Below are 18,988 nucleotides of genomic sequence, written 5' to 3'. Positions count from 1 at the left end.
AAATATATAGAGAATTGATTCTAATTTATAATAAATCAATTCTCCAATTGATAAATGGTCAAAGGATATGAATAGACAATTTTCAGATGATGAAATTGAAACTATTTCTACTTATATGAAATGGTGTTCCAAATCACTATTGATCAAGAGAAATGCAAATTAATACAACTCTGAGATACCACTACACACCTGTCAGATTGGCTAGGATAATAGGAAAAAATAATGATGAATGTTGGAGGGGATACGGGAAAACTGGAACACTGATATATTGTTGGTGGAGTTGTGAATGAATCCAACCATTCTGGAGAGCAATCTGGAAATATGTCCAAAAAGTATCAAAATATGCATACCCTTTGATCCAAAAGTGTTACTACTGTATCCTAAAGAAATACTAAAGAAGGGAAAGGGACCTGTATGTGCCAAGATGTATGTGCCAAGATGTTTGTGGCAGCCCTTTTTGTAGTGGCTAGAAACTGGAAAATGAATGGAAAATTCTCCATCAATTGGAGAATGGTTGGGTAAATTGTGGTATATGAATGTTATGTAATATTATTGTTCTGTAAGAAATGACCAGTAGGATGAATACAGAGAGACTTGGAGAGACTTACATTAACTGATGCTGAGTGAAATGAGCAGAACCAAGAGATCATTATACACTTCTGTGTATACAATACTGTATGAGAATGTATTCTGATGGAAGTGAATATCTTCGACAAAGAGAAGATCTAATTCAGTTCTAATTGATCAATGATGGACAGTATCAGCTACACCCAGAGAAGGAACACTGGGAAATGAATGTGAACTACTTGCATTTTTGTCTTTCTTCCCAGGTTATTTTTACCTTCTGAATCTAACTCTTCTTGTGCAACAAGAGAATTTATGGTTTTGCCCACACATATATTGTATCTAGGATATATTATAACATATTTAACATGTATACGACTGCCAGCCATCTAGGGGAGAGGGTGGAGGGAGAGAAGGGAAAAGTCGAAACAGAAGTGAGTACAAGGGATAATGTTGTAAAAATTACCCATGCATATGTTCTGTCAATAAAAAGTTATAAAAAAAAAAGTATCATGTGCATGTATTACACAATATCTGGGATATATTTATAGTGATATGTCATGGATATCAGATCAAATATAAAATTTTGCAATAGAAAAAATGAAAATTATGACATTCACATTAAGGACCAGCCTGCCTATATTCAGAGATCCTCATCAGAAGATGGGCATGATAAACTCTTCAAATGTAGCAATTTTAAAACTCTACTGAGGACCTGTAATCTCTGTCAATGGACATAACACCCACACCAATAAAAGCACAGATTCTAGAATTATTGAAGTATCATGTGATGCTATATTGTTTTGTGTATAAGTGCTTTTGCTGATTCAAAGAACAGGTCCTAATCCATATTTCTGCCTTCATTAGGATGACACATTGCATATGAAACAATTTAAAAGGGAGACAATTAGAGGGAGAGGGCAGTGTGACATTATAAAAATACTAGAGGTGGCATTGAAAGACCTAAGTTAAAGTCCATGTTTTATCACTTAATAAATTTTGACCTTTAGGAAGCTACTTAATCTCTCTGAGCTCATTTCCTCATCTGTACAAAAAGAATAATGTTTGGCCCTACCTGCCATATAAAATTACTGTGAGAAAAGCTTCTTTATAAACTGTGTAGTTATGTGTTCATTTCTTAGTTGCTTCTCTACTCGATTTAGCCCTTGAGAGCATCATGTTTTCCTCAGGATCATCTTGGAGATAACTTGAGCTTTGATTTTCAACACCTTCAATACCTCTCCTCTCTGACTAGAGGGCTCAACCAGAACAAAATCTAAAGCCTCTTCCTGCCATCTTATTTAGTAAACTATTAGAGGACAGGATTGTCTTTCTTTTTCTTATTTGTATCCCCTGAGCTTAGTAAAATGCCTGGCATAAGCAGATGCTTAATAAATGTTTACTAGATATTGACAATGTGAATTTTAATTATTATTATTAAGCATTGTCACCTCTTGATACCAGTCACAGAAGTTATGTACTGTTAACTCTAAAAATACCAGGAAGCTCATAGTGATTGTGGAGCAACTGCCAACTATGAAAAATAAAATACAATACAAAATACTCACAGAAGTTATATACCAACTCTTAACTCTGCAAAATAAAACAAAGTAAAACCAAAGAGCTCCCAGAGGTTATAGGGTTTTTTTTAAAGCCTTCTTTATTCCATTGGAAGAGGTAAACTAAACATGTGTGATGGGATCTCTCTAATACTTAGTAAACCCAAGATTGCAAAGCTGTTAAGCTTTGATATATATAGCTGTGACTAAATAAAGAACCAAGCAGAGAAGCATAATAGCAATAATGAGGCAAGTTTGCCTAGTGACAAAAGGTCTATTCACAGCAAGACTTCATGATCAAAACGTGGTTCCTGCAGGTGCTTGTCCAAGTTCAGGGGTTACTTGGGGTTTATTTGAACTAATTTTGAGATTTTATTGTAGCATAGTTCATCCAGAAGGTGAATTCAAAGGATTGTTATGATACCAAAATTGCTTCCTGGGCTTTAGCTCTGGAAAACAAGGTATATTATATTTAAGAAAAGAAAGGAACTAAGGAGTAATCTTGGCATGGGGGTCCTGAGTACCAACATGAAGTGTGAAAATAATTAATGCCAGAAAATTCAGAAGAGAAAGAAGTCAATGTGAACTAGAATAGCCAAGGAAAAGCTTTATGGAAGAAGAAGAGCACACTCAGATGAATGGATAATATTTTCAGAATGTCAAAATTGAAAAGATCTTCTGAGATCATAGCATCATAGACTTTAGATATGCCAGGAACTGCAGAGGTTATCTGGGTCGCCCCCCTTATGAGGTTGCATATGAGGAAATGGCACAGATGAAAGTACCCACTCTATGTCTGTGACATTTTATTGATATCTGCCTTCCAAAAAGTATTGATCATTAAAATATAAGATTCAGAACAAAACAAGGCTGGTCCAAATGATGACATTAGCAAGGTTCTTGTATCTTCATAATAAAAGAGATTTGTAGTTTTCTCCTGAGATGTAATTCCTTAGCAACTTTCCCTTAAATAAAACCTTTAGGATTAACCCAGAGATTTTCCCTCTCTGTCCTTATATCTTTCCTCTTTTGCTTACAGTCACCATAGAGGAAATATTAATCCTGAGTTTAAAGAAATAGCTCTCCAATGTGATTATATGATAAAGTATATCATAATCCATCATCCTTATATTCAGATATGAATTCCTGTCAAAGAGCTGCTTTATTTCATGTTGTTTCAGATGTATTTAATTGTCCAAGAGTCACATTTACTCATAGGTACCCAAACTATAACAATGTCAAGTTATGCTGTATCAGAACCAATTCCATTATTAGTTTTGTAAAATAAAGAATAGAATAAAGATTATATGACAAATAATAATTCACAAATAATACTTCAGCATCTTATCTCAGATGAACCTTTAATTTAATTTAATTAAGTGGATCTTATTAATTTTTGTAAAAATAGTTTACTTTAATTAAAAGCTATCTTCCCATTGTTTTATATTCTTTTTATGACTTGCTCCTCACACAGGTACTGAATCGTTTTCTTTATCTTTGGTCTTTGTTGCTTTGTCGTGGCCTTCATTACACATAAAAATGCAGGTGACTTTTGCACTTGTGGTTCTAATATTTGATTTTCTTCCATCAGTAGCTTCATATTGGAAATTAAGTTTCCTTTGAAAACTGAAACATTGACAGAAAGTATGATGACAGATCTGCTAGAATAGGTTTTCCTATATTCTTGTAAAAGCTTTGGATGGAAAAATTTTGATATGGCTATGGAAACTGGATTTAATAGAATTAGCAACTATATATGTGCATGCATAGAGGAGAAAAATGTGATATTTCTTTTGAAATCTATATTTTGCAATGATTGTGGCATGTAGAGTTGTAGGAGAAATGCCAGAATTAAAAATATCCTTACAATGCATAATTTGTGATTTTGTTACTATATTGTAAACATAAAAATCTGCTGTTCGCTTGGACTGATACATGCCTTTTCTCAGCCAGAAAATAAACTATTACAGAAAATTTAGACTGCATTCAGCCAGGCAATGTTAAATATTTGGAAACATCCAAAATATTTTTATGTATTTAGAAAGCTTTAGAATTGGAAGTGATTTCAAATGGTCATTCAATTCATCTCCCTGCCTCAGAAAGCATGCCACTTAAACTACTACAGGAAAGTGAGAATCTTTTGTATTCCTTCATTCAACATCATTACATGCTTTCATTGCATAAGATAGCAAACATTCTAATATTCAGCAAAACTATCTGAAAATGGAGGGGGGAGGACGTTGCACAAAATGCAGATCTTCAGTCTTCTTTATATCCAGTTCTTCTTGTTATTTTCTTTCTGGAGAAGTTGCAAAATATGTTGAAGGGGAATCAGGAGGCTGTATGTTTAAGTAAAATCAAACTACACCACTGCCATCTTGACTACATCTCCTGTCAAACTCTGATAAGGATAACCCAGATCCCTGAAACTAAAGAGTTTGGGAATAACAGCCACAACACACACCCCTCCTGCCAACCACCGGACTTACTTCCAATCCAGTTTCTGCAGCCATCACTGAGGAAAGAAATTGCTGTGAAAATTGGACCCACCTTCTCAGAACTACTAGCAACAATTGCTGACCAATAGTCACTAACAAGAAAATAATTAGAGTGACAGAACCCACTGGTAACCTATCCTATTTTCAGCCCATCCCTCATAACCTTTGGAATTGTCTAGGATCATTGTATTTATCACACTAGCGTTCTTTCACAATTCATCATTCCCATTAGGGTATACAAAGATCTCTGGGTCTATTCACTACTTTGCATCAGTTCACATAAGTCTGGAAGAAAAAGTTTTTCTAAAGCTATCCTGCTTGTTATTTCTTATGGCATAGTAGCATTCCATTACAATTATATACCACAGTTTGTCCAGCCATTCCCTAATTGATGGGTATTCTCTTAATTTTCAATTCTTTCCCAATACAGAAAGAACTACTATAAATATGTATGTTCATATAGATCCTTTTCCTTTTTTGATCTCTTGTGCATATATGCCTTATAGCAGCTAGTTTTGCCCTTTGGTCATAATTCCAAAATGTTTTTCATAATGATTGCACTAGTTCACAGTGCACCAATCAGTACACTGGTGTCCCTATTTTCCTACATCCCTCTGGCATTTGTCTTTTTCCCTTTCTGTCATGTTAGCCACTCTGATAGATGTGAAGTAACATCTCAGAGTTGTTTATATTTCTTTAATAAATAATGACACTTTTGTATTTGTATCTCTTGGGTTTAGCACAATGCACAACATATAGTAGGCACTTGGTTAGTTTTTATTGAATTATTGAATCATAAGAAAGATGTGTAAATATAAAAGGAAGGAGGCAAGAATAGAGTAAGGATGGAAAGGTATGGGAAAATAATATGGTCTGGTAGTATCCCAGTTATATCAAGAGATTTAGAGGAAGTGTCATAGCATAATAGGTATAGAAGTTTTATGGATTGACATATATTGGACTTACATTGCATCAGAAATGGTCAGGTTATGTCTATACAATTGGAAAGAATATCTATATTGGTGAAATAAAAGATCATTAAAATATCCAAGAAGATTTTGGCAAAACATTCAATAAAATACCTCTTGTGATCTATTATGGGAAAATGGAATGATACATAACAATACAAATTAGATATATACAGAATGGGGTGAGAGGCTCAATTTAACAAAATTGTTAATAGTTCATTTTGTCTCTGTGTTAGGAGTACTTAACAAAGTTCTGTACATGGCCCTATGTTGTCTACTATTTTAAATAATGACTTGAATAAAGGCATTGTTGGGATGCTCATCAGATTTGCAGATGATTAAAAAAAACTTGAAGATAGCTAGTAATTATAAGCATTAACTCTAAAGTATTATACTTGAGTTCAAAATATGAGATGTTCAGAAAAGAATAATCAGTACTGAAAATCTTTTGATGTCTATCATGAAGTCCTTATTCAATAATAAGAAGAAAAAGAGATAATGATCTGCTTACAGAACTTATATAGCTACTTGTTGAATATGTTATACTCTGTATCCCTAGTGTCCAGATATCATGGAAATCTGCCTATTCTCCTTTATAGAGATGATCTGATATCATTGATAACAATTCTAATTAAGATCTAATTCATGTAATTAAATTGTATACTAAGTTGTCCAAGAAATCCCCTTTCTTTTCTCTTCCTGTCTTGACACTAACCATTTTGCTGAAATATTCTGAACTTCTAACTTAAAAATAACAAAGCAAAAAAAAAGGGTTGTTTTAGGATGATTTTCCTTAAAATGACCCTCATAGTTCAGCTTGGAGAGAATCTGTTTTTCAACCTCACAGCAATCTAACAATTATGAACTAGTATCCATCACTGGAAAATAACCTGTATTTCAAACCTGATTTGTCCATTTGAATCCATAAAAATCCATTCTATTATCTGATTTAAATTTTTTTTTAAGTTAACGGGAGTAAGTATATTCCTTTCTTTATCATACAAGATTAACAATGAAGTTCTGGAGAAGAAAAGACTAAATAAAATAGTGTCATTCACTGAAATTATGCATTGCTTCCTAATAAGCATGATCCACAATTCCCGGATATAGAACAGATGTTGTCTGGAAGGAATTCAGACAGTCTTAGGGAAGCAGGTGGAGATTTGATAGATATGTTGACATATACAAGTAAAAATAAAACTCTGCCAATTTAAATTATTATGTGTTGTCAGACATGATGAGTGCTTCATAAAATAAATGAAGAAAAACACATTGATCAAGTCAAGAGTCACAGTAAAGATGGAAGTATTTTTACAGTTAGTCTATTGAGGTCCAGCTCATTATGAAAATGAGCTAACATTCTAGTTCTTCAAAAGAAGAAAAACTAATTTAATCTGATGAGAGACATTTCCCTGCTGCTATAAATCACTTAATTCTCTCTTTCATCAAAACACACTCAATGAATTCTTTACATATAATTACTTGAATGGATACAGTTTGTACATTATTAAAAAATTGTTATATACAATTTTGAGGTGCTTGTGTCTTTCTATATTTTGTTCTCATTGAAATTCTGTTCTCTTAAAATATTATTATTGCAGAATCTTGTTAATTTAGTTTTATTTAATTTTCAGCTATAAGTCCTTTCCTTCTTACATTTCTCTTCCTCCATTTAGAAAGTAAGAACAAAATGTTAGAAATATGTATAGTCAAGGAAAACAAATCCCACATTAGCTATGTCTCTGGTTATATGCATGTATACTTCATTGCATATTGTGAGTCCATTACTCCTCAACAATTGCAGTTAGAAAGTATGTTTCATACATCCTCTGAAACTATAACCAGTTGTTATGTTACTTAGCTTTAGAAAGTCTTTAAAAGTTGCTTATCTTTATAAAAGTATTACTGTTTCTGCTCATTTCACTTCACATCAGTTCATACAAACTATCGTTGGTTTCTTTGAAACCATCCCCTTCATTATTTTTATAGCACAATAATATCTTATCATAGTCATATAAGATAGCTTCCTTAGCAGTTCCTCAATTAAAAGCAATATATTCCCTCAAGTTCCAGTTCTCTGCCATTTCAAAAAAAAAAAAAAAAAAAGAGCTATTTCATTTTATTTTATTTTTTTGCACAAGGGCTGTTTTCCTCATTCTTCAAACTCTCTGGGTACATAGACCTAAAAGTAGTATCACTGTATCAAAGAGTATACAATTTATTATTACAATTAATGATCTTTTGTAGCATAGTTCCAAATTGCTTTCTAGAATGTTTAGTTCACAACTGCAATAACTGTAGACTAATATATCTGTTTTTCTACAGCCCCTAAAGCATTTGTCATTTTTCTTTTCTATGAAATTTGCCAATTTTATAGGTGGTAAGGTGATGCCTCAAAGTTTTAATTTACATTTTTCTAATTATCAAAGATTTAGAGCACTTTTCATATAGTTATTAATAACTTGGTTTTTGTATATCCTATATGATTATATCCTATTGATATCTTTTGACAATAAATTGAGGAATGGTTCTTAATTTTGTAAATTTGAATACATTGTATCTTAGAAATGAGACATTTATCCAGACACATGTTTGTTTAATGAGATCTTTATCAAAGAAATTTGCAGCAAAATTTTCCTAATTACCGCCTTCTATTCTAATTTTAATCATATTAATTCATTTGTGCAATTGTTAAAATTTTATGTAATCAAAATTACCCTTTTTACTTCCAGTGAGCCACTCTATCTCTGACTGGTCATGAATTCTTTCCCTTTCTACAGATTTAAGAGGCATTTTTTTTTATGCCACTTGAATTTGTTTATTATAAAACTCTTTAAGTTTAATAATGTGCTAATTTGGAGTTTATATTGGAGTTTAAGATATTGATGTATATTTAATTTTTGTCAAACTACTTTTCTACTTTTTCCAACAGTTTTTATTGAATAATGAGTTCTTGCCTCAATTGGGCTCATCAAACAATAGTGCTCTTTGCTTTTGTATATTATATATATACAATCTTGTTCCACCAATAAGTCTCTCTATTGCTTATCCATTATAATTTTTTTTGCTGATTATGATTTTGTAATATAATTGGAAATACTACTAGGCCCTCTTCCACTTTTCCTCCTTTAATTCTCTTGATAATATTGTTCCTTCTTCCAGTTGAGTTTTATTAGTAATTTAGTGATAAAGAAATCTTTTGTTAGTTTAATAAGTTTATTAAGTACAAGAATATTTTTATATTTTAATAAAAATATGCAAATTTATTTAGGTAGTTTTGTAATTTTTATTATATTAGCTCAGCCTACCCATGAGCAAGTAATATTTCTTAACTTATTTAAATTGTCTTTATTTGTGTACATAGCTTTGTATTTGTGTTTATATAGTCCTGTTTATGCCTTGGCATGTAGTATCCCAAGTATTTTATACTACCATAATTATTTTAAATGGAATTTCTCTTTTTATCTCTTCCTGCTGAACATTGATAGAAATACACAGAAATATTAATCATTTTATGGATTTGTAACTTTGTTAAAGTTATTAATTATTTCAATAAACTTTTTGGTTGATTTCTATAGGATTCTCTAAGGAAAGCCTACATCATCTGCAAAAAGTAATCATTTTATTTTTTCTTTATCCTTTGTCTATACTTATTCTTTATATATGTATATATGTATATATATATATATATATATATATATATAAAGAGAGAGAGAGAATATTAAAAAGGAATAGAATGGAATGTGCCTTTTTCTCAGTTATTTAAGGCATCTTCATAAAAATTAACTATAGGCATAAAAACCTCAAAAATGTATAAAAGCAAAATTAATGCTTCTTTCTCAATTGTAATGCAAGAAAAATTAGATACACTAAAGAGACTTTAAGTCATTGATTAAAAAATTGAATAATCCTAAATAATGGATAGGTCAAAAAACAAATTATAGAAATGATCAATAATTTAATTAAAGATAATGACAACAGTAAAACAGGATACCACAATTTGTAAAATGCAGCCAAAGTACTTAGGGGAAATTTTTTTATCTCTAAATACATTTCAGTAAATGTAAAAAGAACAGATCAACAAATTAGGCATATTACTAAAAAATACTAGAAAACTAGCAAATTAAAAACTACTGACTAAAAACCAAAATAGAAAACCTGAAAATAAAAGGAAGATTAACAAAACTATAATTTTTTTTAACAATTGAACTGTTAAACTAAAAACTTTTTTTAAAAAGATAAATCAATGGAATAAACTCTTAGTTAATTTGATTTTTCAAAAATATAATAATAATAAAGAAAATAGCAATGACATGGTTGCTAAAGAATAAAATCTGGTTAATGTCAATATTTGTTGACTGATTCAGTAATAAATACTGGCCCTACAATAAACAAAGTATTTTTTTTATTTAATAGAGTAGGATTTTCAATGGGCAATTCTATCCCACCATTCCAAAAATTGCCTTGTCTCGACTTTTTATATATTTAGTATTTATTGTACATACTATAGAATTTGAGTTCCTAGACTGCAGGAATGTTTTTTTTTTTCATTATATTCCAAATACCTAATAGTATTTTCCACATAGTAGGCAAAAAGTATTCCTTAAGTTTTATTTAACAAAACTTTCAATTTAATATTTTTAAATACTTGCACAAAAATATTAAACATATAAATTATATTTTTAATATCCAGTAATTAAATTAGATTAAGTTTACTGCATAGTATAACAATTAAAGAAAATAAAAGTGCTACTTTATGCCGTGTCAAGGAAATCATGCTGGAATGCTACCCATACCACTTGAGCTTTGAAAAAGTACTAAGTCAAGTGGCAGCTGATTGAAACTTATTTTGCTGAGGGAATATTTAAGGGAATCACATAATGGGAAGATTTCTGAGATGTCTTTCATTGAACTTACATTTAACTATGGGGAGAAAGTTTGGTGAGAATGAGAGGAATGTGTACTGAAGTAAAAGCCAATGAGACTCAGAAGTAAAGTATAGCTGTGATTCCCAGAGTGATCTGATTCTGGGATTTTCCCCACTTTTCTTCCTTTGGTTATAATAAGAGTTATCCAGGGATAGTATGAGTACTTATGTGAAGTCATGATTAATTCAGTCAGAGTCCACAAAGCATGCAATGACTGGAGCAATGATTTGGTTTGATCGTAACTACATAATTAATCTTATTTAATATGGTTTAATAAATTTATACTATATTGAACTATATAAACTCTAGCTAACATGTTGAACTATATCAATTCTGATTTTTCATTTCTAGGTTTCTGGTAGCATGGTCATAATATTAACAAAATCATAGTAGTTCGGATTTCAAAGGAAACTCAGAGGTCATCTAGTACAATCTGTAACTGAAAAGAGTTTTCTTCACAATATACTTGACAAGTGGTCACCTAATTTTTTACTTAAAAATCTCAAATGAAGAGTAGTCCCCTGAAAGGTATCTCATTATGACATTAAATGTCATAATCTTGGATGACATTAAATACCAAGAAGTTATGGGATTTTTTCCCTCTTTTTACGAACTTTATATTTTCCTTTTTGAAAATTCTGCTAATTGTTCCCAGTTAGATACTCTGAGGGAAATCTAAAGTCTAATCCCTCTTCTACAAGAGGAGATTTTGCAAACAGTTATCATTCCCTCCTTCCCAATCTTTTCTTCTTCAGTATTAATATCTGTAGTTCTTTTGATTGATCCACATATTAATGAACTTGAAGTCCCTTCTGTTGTGAATTTCTGATTACTTCTCCAATATTTAATATACATGACATTTTGGGCTGATATAAGGATTATTTGGCTAATGCTAATGTTTTCAAGGGTTTGTATTTTAAATATATAAGATTAATCGTCATTTAGAATTCACAATTATAGTCTGTCAGGACAGCCAGATGATACAGTGGTGTGGAATCAGAAAGATTCATTTTCATGAGTTTTCATCTTCAAATCCATCCCAGATATTATTAATTGTGTGACCTGGGGCAAGTCACTTAACCCTGTTTGCCTCAGTTTCCTCATCTGTAAAATGAGCTGAAGGAGGAAATGACAAATTACCCCAGTACTTTTGCCAAGTAAACTCCAAAATTGTGTCACAGAGTTGGATAAAATTGAAATGACTGAACAGCAATCAAAAAGAGTTTGCATATGTCTTTGCAATAACTTTTTGAGGAAAATAATGGTCATTGACCTCATTTTATCAGTCACTAATTTAAAATTCAAAGAAGTTGAATGGCATACCAGAGTACACTGAAGTAGTATAAGCTGCAAAGCTGGGACACAAATCCACATTGTTCAACTAAAGGAAATTATTCTTTCCTTTGTAACAAATTGTGTTATTTAGAGCTCTAGAGACTCATACACAGGAGCTAAGAAATAAGAATGATGACATGTCATATGAGAGTAATGTTATAAACTACATATAGCGAAACGTATATGCTTTACCCTAAACACAGTACTATAAAATTGCCAAGTATTTTTTTCTTTTTACATGTTTTTTTCTTTTATTTCTTTTAAACAGGTTATTTGGCATCACATCAGTAATTCAAACAAACTGTTCAAGCACATGGAAGATCATTGTGCACCCAAAGTTGTCCTGGTATCATCATGCCAACCCCATTCTATTACTGGTGACATATTATACTCTGGCAACTCTGATTCGACTTTGGCTACAAGAACCCATTGTAAGCATAAAAAGGTTTTCCATGGTCTTGTCTAAAAAGTGTCTTTGGTAGGGAACTGTCAGTATCTTTCTGAGAAAATCTGTGTTATTTACTAATGGAATTCAATATACATTTATTTTGCATCTATTGTATACATGATTTGGGGGATACAAAGGCAAAAGTGAAACAACCCTGTCCCTATCCCCTATCCTTACTAGATGGAAAAATGGTATCACTACAAGTAATTTTTTAATAGCTTTTTATTTACAAGTTATATGCATGGGTAATTTTACAGCATTGACAATTGCCAAACCTTTTGTTCCAATTTTTCCCCTCCTTTCCCCCACTCCCTCCCCTAGATGGCAGGATGACCAATACATGTTAAATATGTTAAAATATAAATTAAATACAAAATAAGTATACATGTCCAAAACATTACTTTGCAGTACAAAAAGAATCGGACTCTGAAATAGTGTACAATTAGCCTGTGAAGGAAATCAAAAATGCAGGTGGGCAAAAGTATAGGAATTGGGAATTCTATGTAATGGTTCTTAGTTATCTCCCAGAGTTCTTTCACTGGGCGTAGCTGGTTCAGTTCATTATTGCTCCACTGGAACTGATTTGGTTCATCTCATTGCTGAAGATGGCCAGATCCATCAGAATTGACCATCATATAGTATTGTTGTTGAAGTATATAATGATTTCCTGGTCCTGCTCATTTCACTCAGAATCAGTTCATGTAAGTCTCTCCAGATCTTTCTGAAATCATCCTGTTGGTCATTTTTTACCAAACAATAATATTCCATAATATTCATATACCACAATTTATTCAACCATTCTCCAATTGATGGGCATCTACTCAGTTTCCAGTTTCTGGCCACTACAAAGAGGGCTGCCACAAATATTCTTGCACATACAGGTCCCTTTCCCTTCTTTAAAAGTTCTTTGGGATATAAGCCCAGTAGTAAAACTGCTGGATCAAAGGGTATGCACAGTTTGATAACTTTTTGAGCAGAGTTCCAAATTGCTCTCCAGAATGGTTGGATGCATTCACAGTTCCAGCAACAATGTATTAGTGCCCCTGTTTTCCCATATCCCCTCCAACATTCTGCATTATCTTTCCCTGTCATTCTAGCCAGTCTGACAGGTGTGTAGTGTTATCTCAGACTTGTCTTAATTTGCATTTCTCTAATTAATAATGACTTGGAGCATCTTTTCATATGACTAGAAATAGTTTCAATTTCTTCATCTGAGAATTATCTGTTCATATCCTTTGACCATTTATCAATTGGAGAATGGCTTAATTTCTTATAAATTAGAGTCAATTCTCTCTATATTTTGGAAATGAGGCCTTTATCAGAACCTTTGATTGCAATAATGTTTTCCCAGTTTATTGCTTCCCTTCTAATCTTATCTGCATTAGTTTTGTTTTGTACAAAAACTTTTCAATTTGATATAATCAAAATTTTCTATTTTGTGATCAGTAATGATCTCTAGTTTGTCTTTGGTCATAAATTCCTTCCTCTTTCACAGGTCTGAGAAGTAAATTATCCTGTGTTCCTCTAATTTATTTATAATCTCATTTTTTATGCCTGGGTCATGAACCCATTTTGACCTTATCTTGTACAGTGTTAAGTGTGGGTCAATGCCTAGTTTCTGCCATACTAGTTTCCAATTTTCCCAGCAATTTTTGTCAAACAGTGAGTTCTTATCTCAAAAGCTGGGGTCTTTGGGTTTGTCAAACACTAGAGTATTAAAGTTATTAACTGTTTTGTCCTTTGAACCTAAACTATTCCACTGATTAACTAATCTATTTTTTAGCCATTACCAGATGGTTTTGGTAACTGCTGTTTTATAATATAATTTTAGATCTGGTACAATTAGGCCACCTTCATTTGATTTTTTTTTCCATTAATTCTCTATAAGTAATTTCTTAAAGAGCTATTTGATAGTGTGAATATTACCACTTTGGGTATGAAAATCACCTAAAGAGCATGAATTTTACTAGAGCTAAAAAAAGCATATTGATAAGTAAATATACATCAATGCAGAAAGAAGACTAATAACCAGGGTAGAAGGCCACAGTATTCAGTAAAGGTCTGCTATAAGAGAAAGTTCGAAGATGAGACTTGTGTGCAGAAAGGGGTGTGCATTCGAAGAAGGATCATAGTGTTTTAAAAAACACAAGAGGTGGGAGAGATCAAATGTTAGGTTGAGAGAATAGCTAACAAACCACTTTGGTTGGAATGTACAATGCAAGAGGAATGATTAGAAAAAAATCTGAAGGAATAGGTCTTGGTCTGATTATCAAAGTCTGAGCTAAGAAGTTTATGTTTTATAATAGAGATGACATGGTCAAAACTGTGATTTAAAATTTCAATTTGTTGGCTACATGAAGAATGGAATTTATAAGGATGCAAGTTTAGAATTTGTTTAGATGCAAGTTTAGATGCAAATTTAGAATGAATCAATTAGGAGTCAGTCAACAATAAGCATTTAGTGAGAGCCAACTATATTCAAGGAAATGAATTAGGCCTTGGGAATACAGAAATAAAAATGAAATAGTTCCTGCTCTCAAGTGGTTTTCATTGTATTGAGAGATAGAGCTTGTACATATATAAGTTTATTAAAAATGCATTAAAAATCAATGCATCTATTAAAATAATCCAGTTGATAGGTAATGTGGGCTTGAAACTAGGTAGTGAATCATTCTATTTACTTGTATCCCTAGCATTAGAATAATTCTTGGCATATAGTAGGTGTATAACAAAAATGTGTTGATTGATTGCCTCTTTGAATTGAAAGAAGAGAACAGATATGAGTTTCAGTTAGTGAAGGGTCCCTGTTTGGTTCTACTACAAACAGTAACTATGTACAAGTAGTGTAAGTCCAAAGACTGTAGCTATCAGTTTACTTGCCTTTTTTCAATTCTATTTTTTTCTCTTTTCTAATTCTCTGTCTCTGTCTCTCTATCTCTGTCTCTGTCTTTCTCTTTGTCTCTCTGTCTCTCTCTTTTTTCTCTCTTTCTCTTTATCTGTCCCTGTCTTTCTCTCTGTCTCTATCTCTCTTTCTGTCTCTCTGCCTCTGTCTCTCTTTCTCTCTGTCTCTCTCTCTGCGTGTTTCTCTGTCTTTCTCTGTGTGTGAGGAAATTGGGGTTAAGTGACTTGCCCAGGGTCACACAGCTAGTAAATGTTAAGTGTCTAAGGCCTGATTTGAATTCAGATCCTTCCCCCCCCCCCCGACTCCAGGACCAGTGCTCTATCCACTGTGCCATCTAGCTGCCTTTTTGCTATCTAGCTGCCCCTTTTCTAAGTTTTCTTGTAAATTAACAACCAAAATTTAAAAAACAAAACAAAAACAACATGGGAAAAAACACCTTGAAGTTGTAATGGCAAAAAGCTAAAACTGCTGCTGAGAACTTGTATATGAATCTGGGATGCATTGTCCCCTCATCAGTTTTATAATTAAATTGTAATAATTATTTGCTTCTTTTGGATGCATGGTTATTAATAGTTTTAAATGTCAGTTTTCTTTAGTTCCATTGAACTCTACCTGCACCAGGATAAGAAATGCCTAGTAGGACCCAAATTTCCTATTCTCCCCTTACTCCTTTTTAGCTGTTACAAAGGTATTTATTTCCATTCAGACTTCATTGCCCTTTATTATTTGCAAGATTATATTGGGGTAAGGAGTAGATTCTTCTGTATAACCATATTGTTTGATTCTGGGCTCTTCAACTATCTAGGCTACATTGTCTTATATTTACAAAGGGATAATTCAAGAACTAAGGAACATTCAGGAAATAAGTTACTTGGAAATACAACCATAGAGGAATCTTTAATGTGTACAGGAAACTTTTCAGCAGTATTCATTTTTTTCTCTAAAAGTTCATATTGTTAGTCTACTATCTGTTACTAAGGACACCACGCCAGAAATTCAATCCCCAAAGCGGCATTATTTTGAGTTCTTTATCTTCTTCACCCCATCTATAGTCTATCCATCATATGATCCTTTCTATCTTTATTTAAGAATAGGAATATCCTATCTCTTACCAGCTTTAAGATCACCTGAAACACATACTTTTCATTTGTCACAAAGGTAACAAAAGAGCAGATATATCAATCATCAGTGCTTTCTTAACACTTTACACCAGCTTTACAAATTGAAATCAACAGTTATTGATACAATAAAGCTATTTTTTTGATGTTTCCAAGATCCCAATCTTCCTGAGAAATAGGATTTTGACATTTTCCTGTCCTATAGAAGAGAATGAATAGAGTAAGAGGAAATTCACTGTATTTTCTCTAGTGGAGAATTAGTAACATCCCCATAATGTAAAAATTGCTTTTTTGGGAGAATTATTATTATCCTTGTTGAATCACATTACAAACTATTCTGAACCAGAAATAGAAAAGAACCAGATGAATAAGGACACTAGGTATTCTCTTCTTATATGCCAATTTCATTGCCTGGAGCAAAGTTTGAATCCCAGTTGTCACTTTAAGATAACTGAGGATCAACATTTTTGTCCATTGGCTTAAAAATACCCATTTCTTGCTAAATTAGCCCCTATATGGTTGAGCCTTTTGATTCATTTACCTACAGTTTAGGAAGAAGACAAATGAAAGAAGTTAATGGTAATATATAGATAGATATAAATATATAGCTATAAATTCTTATTCTTAATAATATATGGAACTTTGATTTCCATTCTAAATTATAACATTTCTTGAGATTCCACAATTATTATCTTTAAACTACACTAATTGTAAAGTATGGAATCCAGTAGTGGTCCCAAAATATTTCAATGTTAATGTACTTAGAAATGGAAGTGAAAAACTGTCATCATTTTCAAGAATGACAATACTTCATTTCTTACATATATACAAAAGATGAAACATAATAATGAGAGGTAAAGAAGAGAAACTATAGTGCTTCTCAGAGATAACACTTGGGGAGATGTATTGGGAAGCATAGACTACTCTTATGTATTGCTCTGTGATTTAGGTTCAAGATGATGAAACCAATGATGAAGATAAAGATATGCCTTGCAGTCCTGTCCAAATAACTGCAGAAAGAAGGCGAAGTTTGTGGTATGCAACCCACTACCCAACTGATGAGAGAAAAGTAAGGCTTGGAGAAAGAAACTGCCATTTCTCACCTTTAATTTGCCTCTATTGCAGGTATTTTCTTGTTGAATCTGAGTAATGATTCTAACACAGGTATAATGAAACAGGAACCCAACTGGCTCACCCACAAAGGCTTTGATATAGAAACAAATGTAGTTATCTTCTGTACAGTTATCGAAATGAATGTTCAAAGATTTAAAAAAAAGAAATTAATTAAATTTCTAACTCTACACCGTCACTGACTAACAATGATAACTTCATGTCAGCATATAGTAGCATCCCAAATTCAGAACTGGAAGGGACTATATCATTTTATTCAACAACCTTTTTTTATTTTCTTATTAATTAAAATGAAGCTCAAAGAAGCTATTTGACTTGCTCAATATCATAGATGTATTAAAGCACAAAGACAGGATTCGAATTCAGATTCTATGACCCTAAACCCATTATTCCTTCCCAAATAACATTTTGTATTTTGTTAATTTATCAGACACAAGAGTTTGTGGTTTAAGATATTGGTACAGTATCTTTAATAAAAAAAATTTAAAGAAATCATTTAGTCTTCACTAGTGAAATGAATTTTGGGGAAGTAGCTTGATTTCTTTATTGAGTAGGGAATGTTTAAAGTAATAAAAGAATATAGAGTTATAAACACATTCTTTATTGATATTTTACATTTATTTACATACACACATATGTGCTTTGAGGAGTGGTAAAAATTTGTTCCTTGGGAGGAAAAGGCAGATTGTGTCCATGTGAATAAAAATGTGGTTCAGTATGAAAGGCCCAGTTATTTTTGGCCATTTAAATGGTTATGGAATAATTGGCAAGAGCATGACATTTGGAATCAGAGAATTGGATTCAAATTCTGGCTCTGGTGTTTATTGTCTTTATAAGCATGGGCATGGCACTTACTTAAATTCTCAGAGGCTTAATTCATCTTTTAAATGAATTTTTTTTTACTACATGAATGCTTAGATTTCTTTCCAGCATAACTCATTTGAATCTATAAATTAAATTAACTGTCACAAAACCTAATTAAATAAAGCCTGAATCTAGAAATCAGAAAGCCTCATTAGAAAATTATGCATGTCTAACAAAGCTGTCAAGATGTACACAGATTCATGAAAGTCAGATAAAGCAACTTCTTTGTTCCTCACAGTGATGCATATTAATATATTGAACGATTAGTAAATTATTGATATTGTAAATGGTTGTTATAATTTTTTATTGTTTGTTCAGACTGGAATTTACTTCCCCAAAAGTTATGAAATTAAGAAAGAAATATTTTCCTGCTCATTTTAGTTATGTATTTTTTGAAAAGACAAACTCTCCATTTAAATGCTTATTACATATTCACCTATAGTATAACAAAAAATTAGAATTATTTCGGGAATCCAACTGAATGTGTGAAACAAAACAAGCCAACTCAAAATATTCACCAGTATTTTCATGGAAGCCATTTCCCTATCTTTGCTTTTTAGTTTTAAAATTTAATTTTAATTTAATTCAGGGTTCATCAGTCAGTTGAATAAAGCTCTTAAATCTTTCAAAATTGTTTTTGTAATATTGATTCTGTGGTATAAATTGGCCTTCT

The 18,988-nt window shown here is 32.0% G+C and overlaps 1 protein-coding gene across 9 annotated transcripts in view; it reads left to right on the top strand.

Annotated features, from left to right (window-relative positions):
• Positions 1–18,988, top strand: part of PIEZO2 (piezo type mechanosensitive ion channel component 2) — a 545,237-nt gene that overhangs the window by 388,611 nt on the left and 137,638 nt on the right. For all 9 annotated transcript variants that reach the window (XM_031946650.1, XM_031946649.1, XM_031946651.1 and 6 more), the window contains exons 8-9: positions 12,121–12,283; positions 17,270–17,389. In XM_031946650.1, the coding sequence (XP_031802510.1) occupies positions 12,121–12,283; positions 17,270–17,389 (283 nt within the window). The remainder of the gene's footprint in view (positions 1–12,120; positions 12,284–17,269; positions 17,390–18,988) is intronic.

The sequence above is a fragment of the Sarcophilus harrisii genome, chromosome 1, assembly GCF_902635505.1.
Source record: "Sarcophilus harrisii chromosome 1, mSarHar1.11, whole genome shotgun sequence".
Lineage (NCBI taxonomy): Eukaryota > Metazoa > Chordata > Mammalia > Dasyuromorphia > Dasyuridae > Sarcophilus > Sarcophilus harrisii.
The sequence above is the reverse complement of the archived record's forward strand: the minus strand, read 5'-3'. Positions and strand labels throughout refer to the sequence as shown.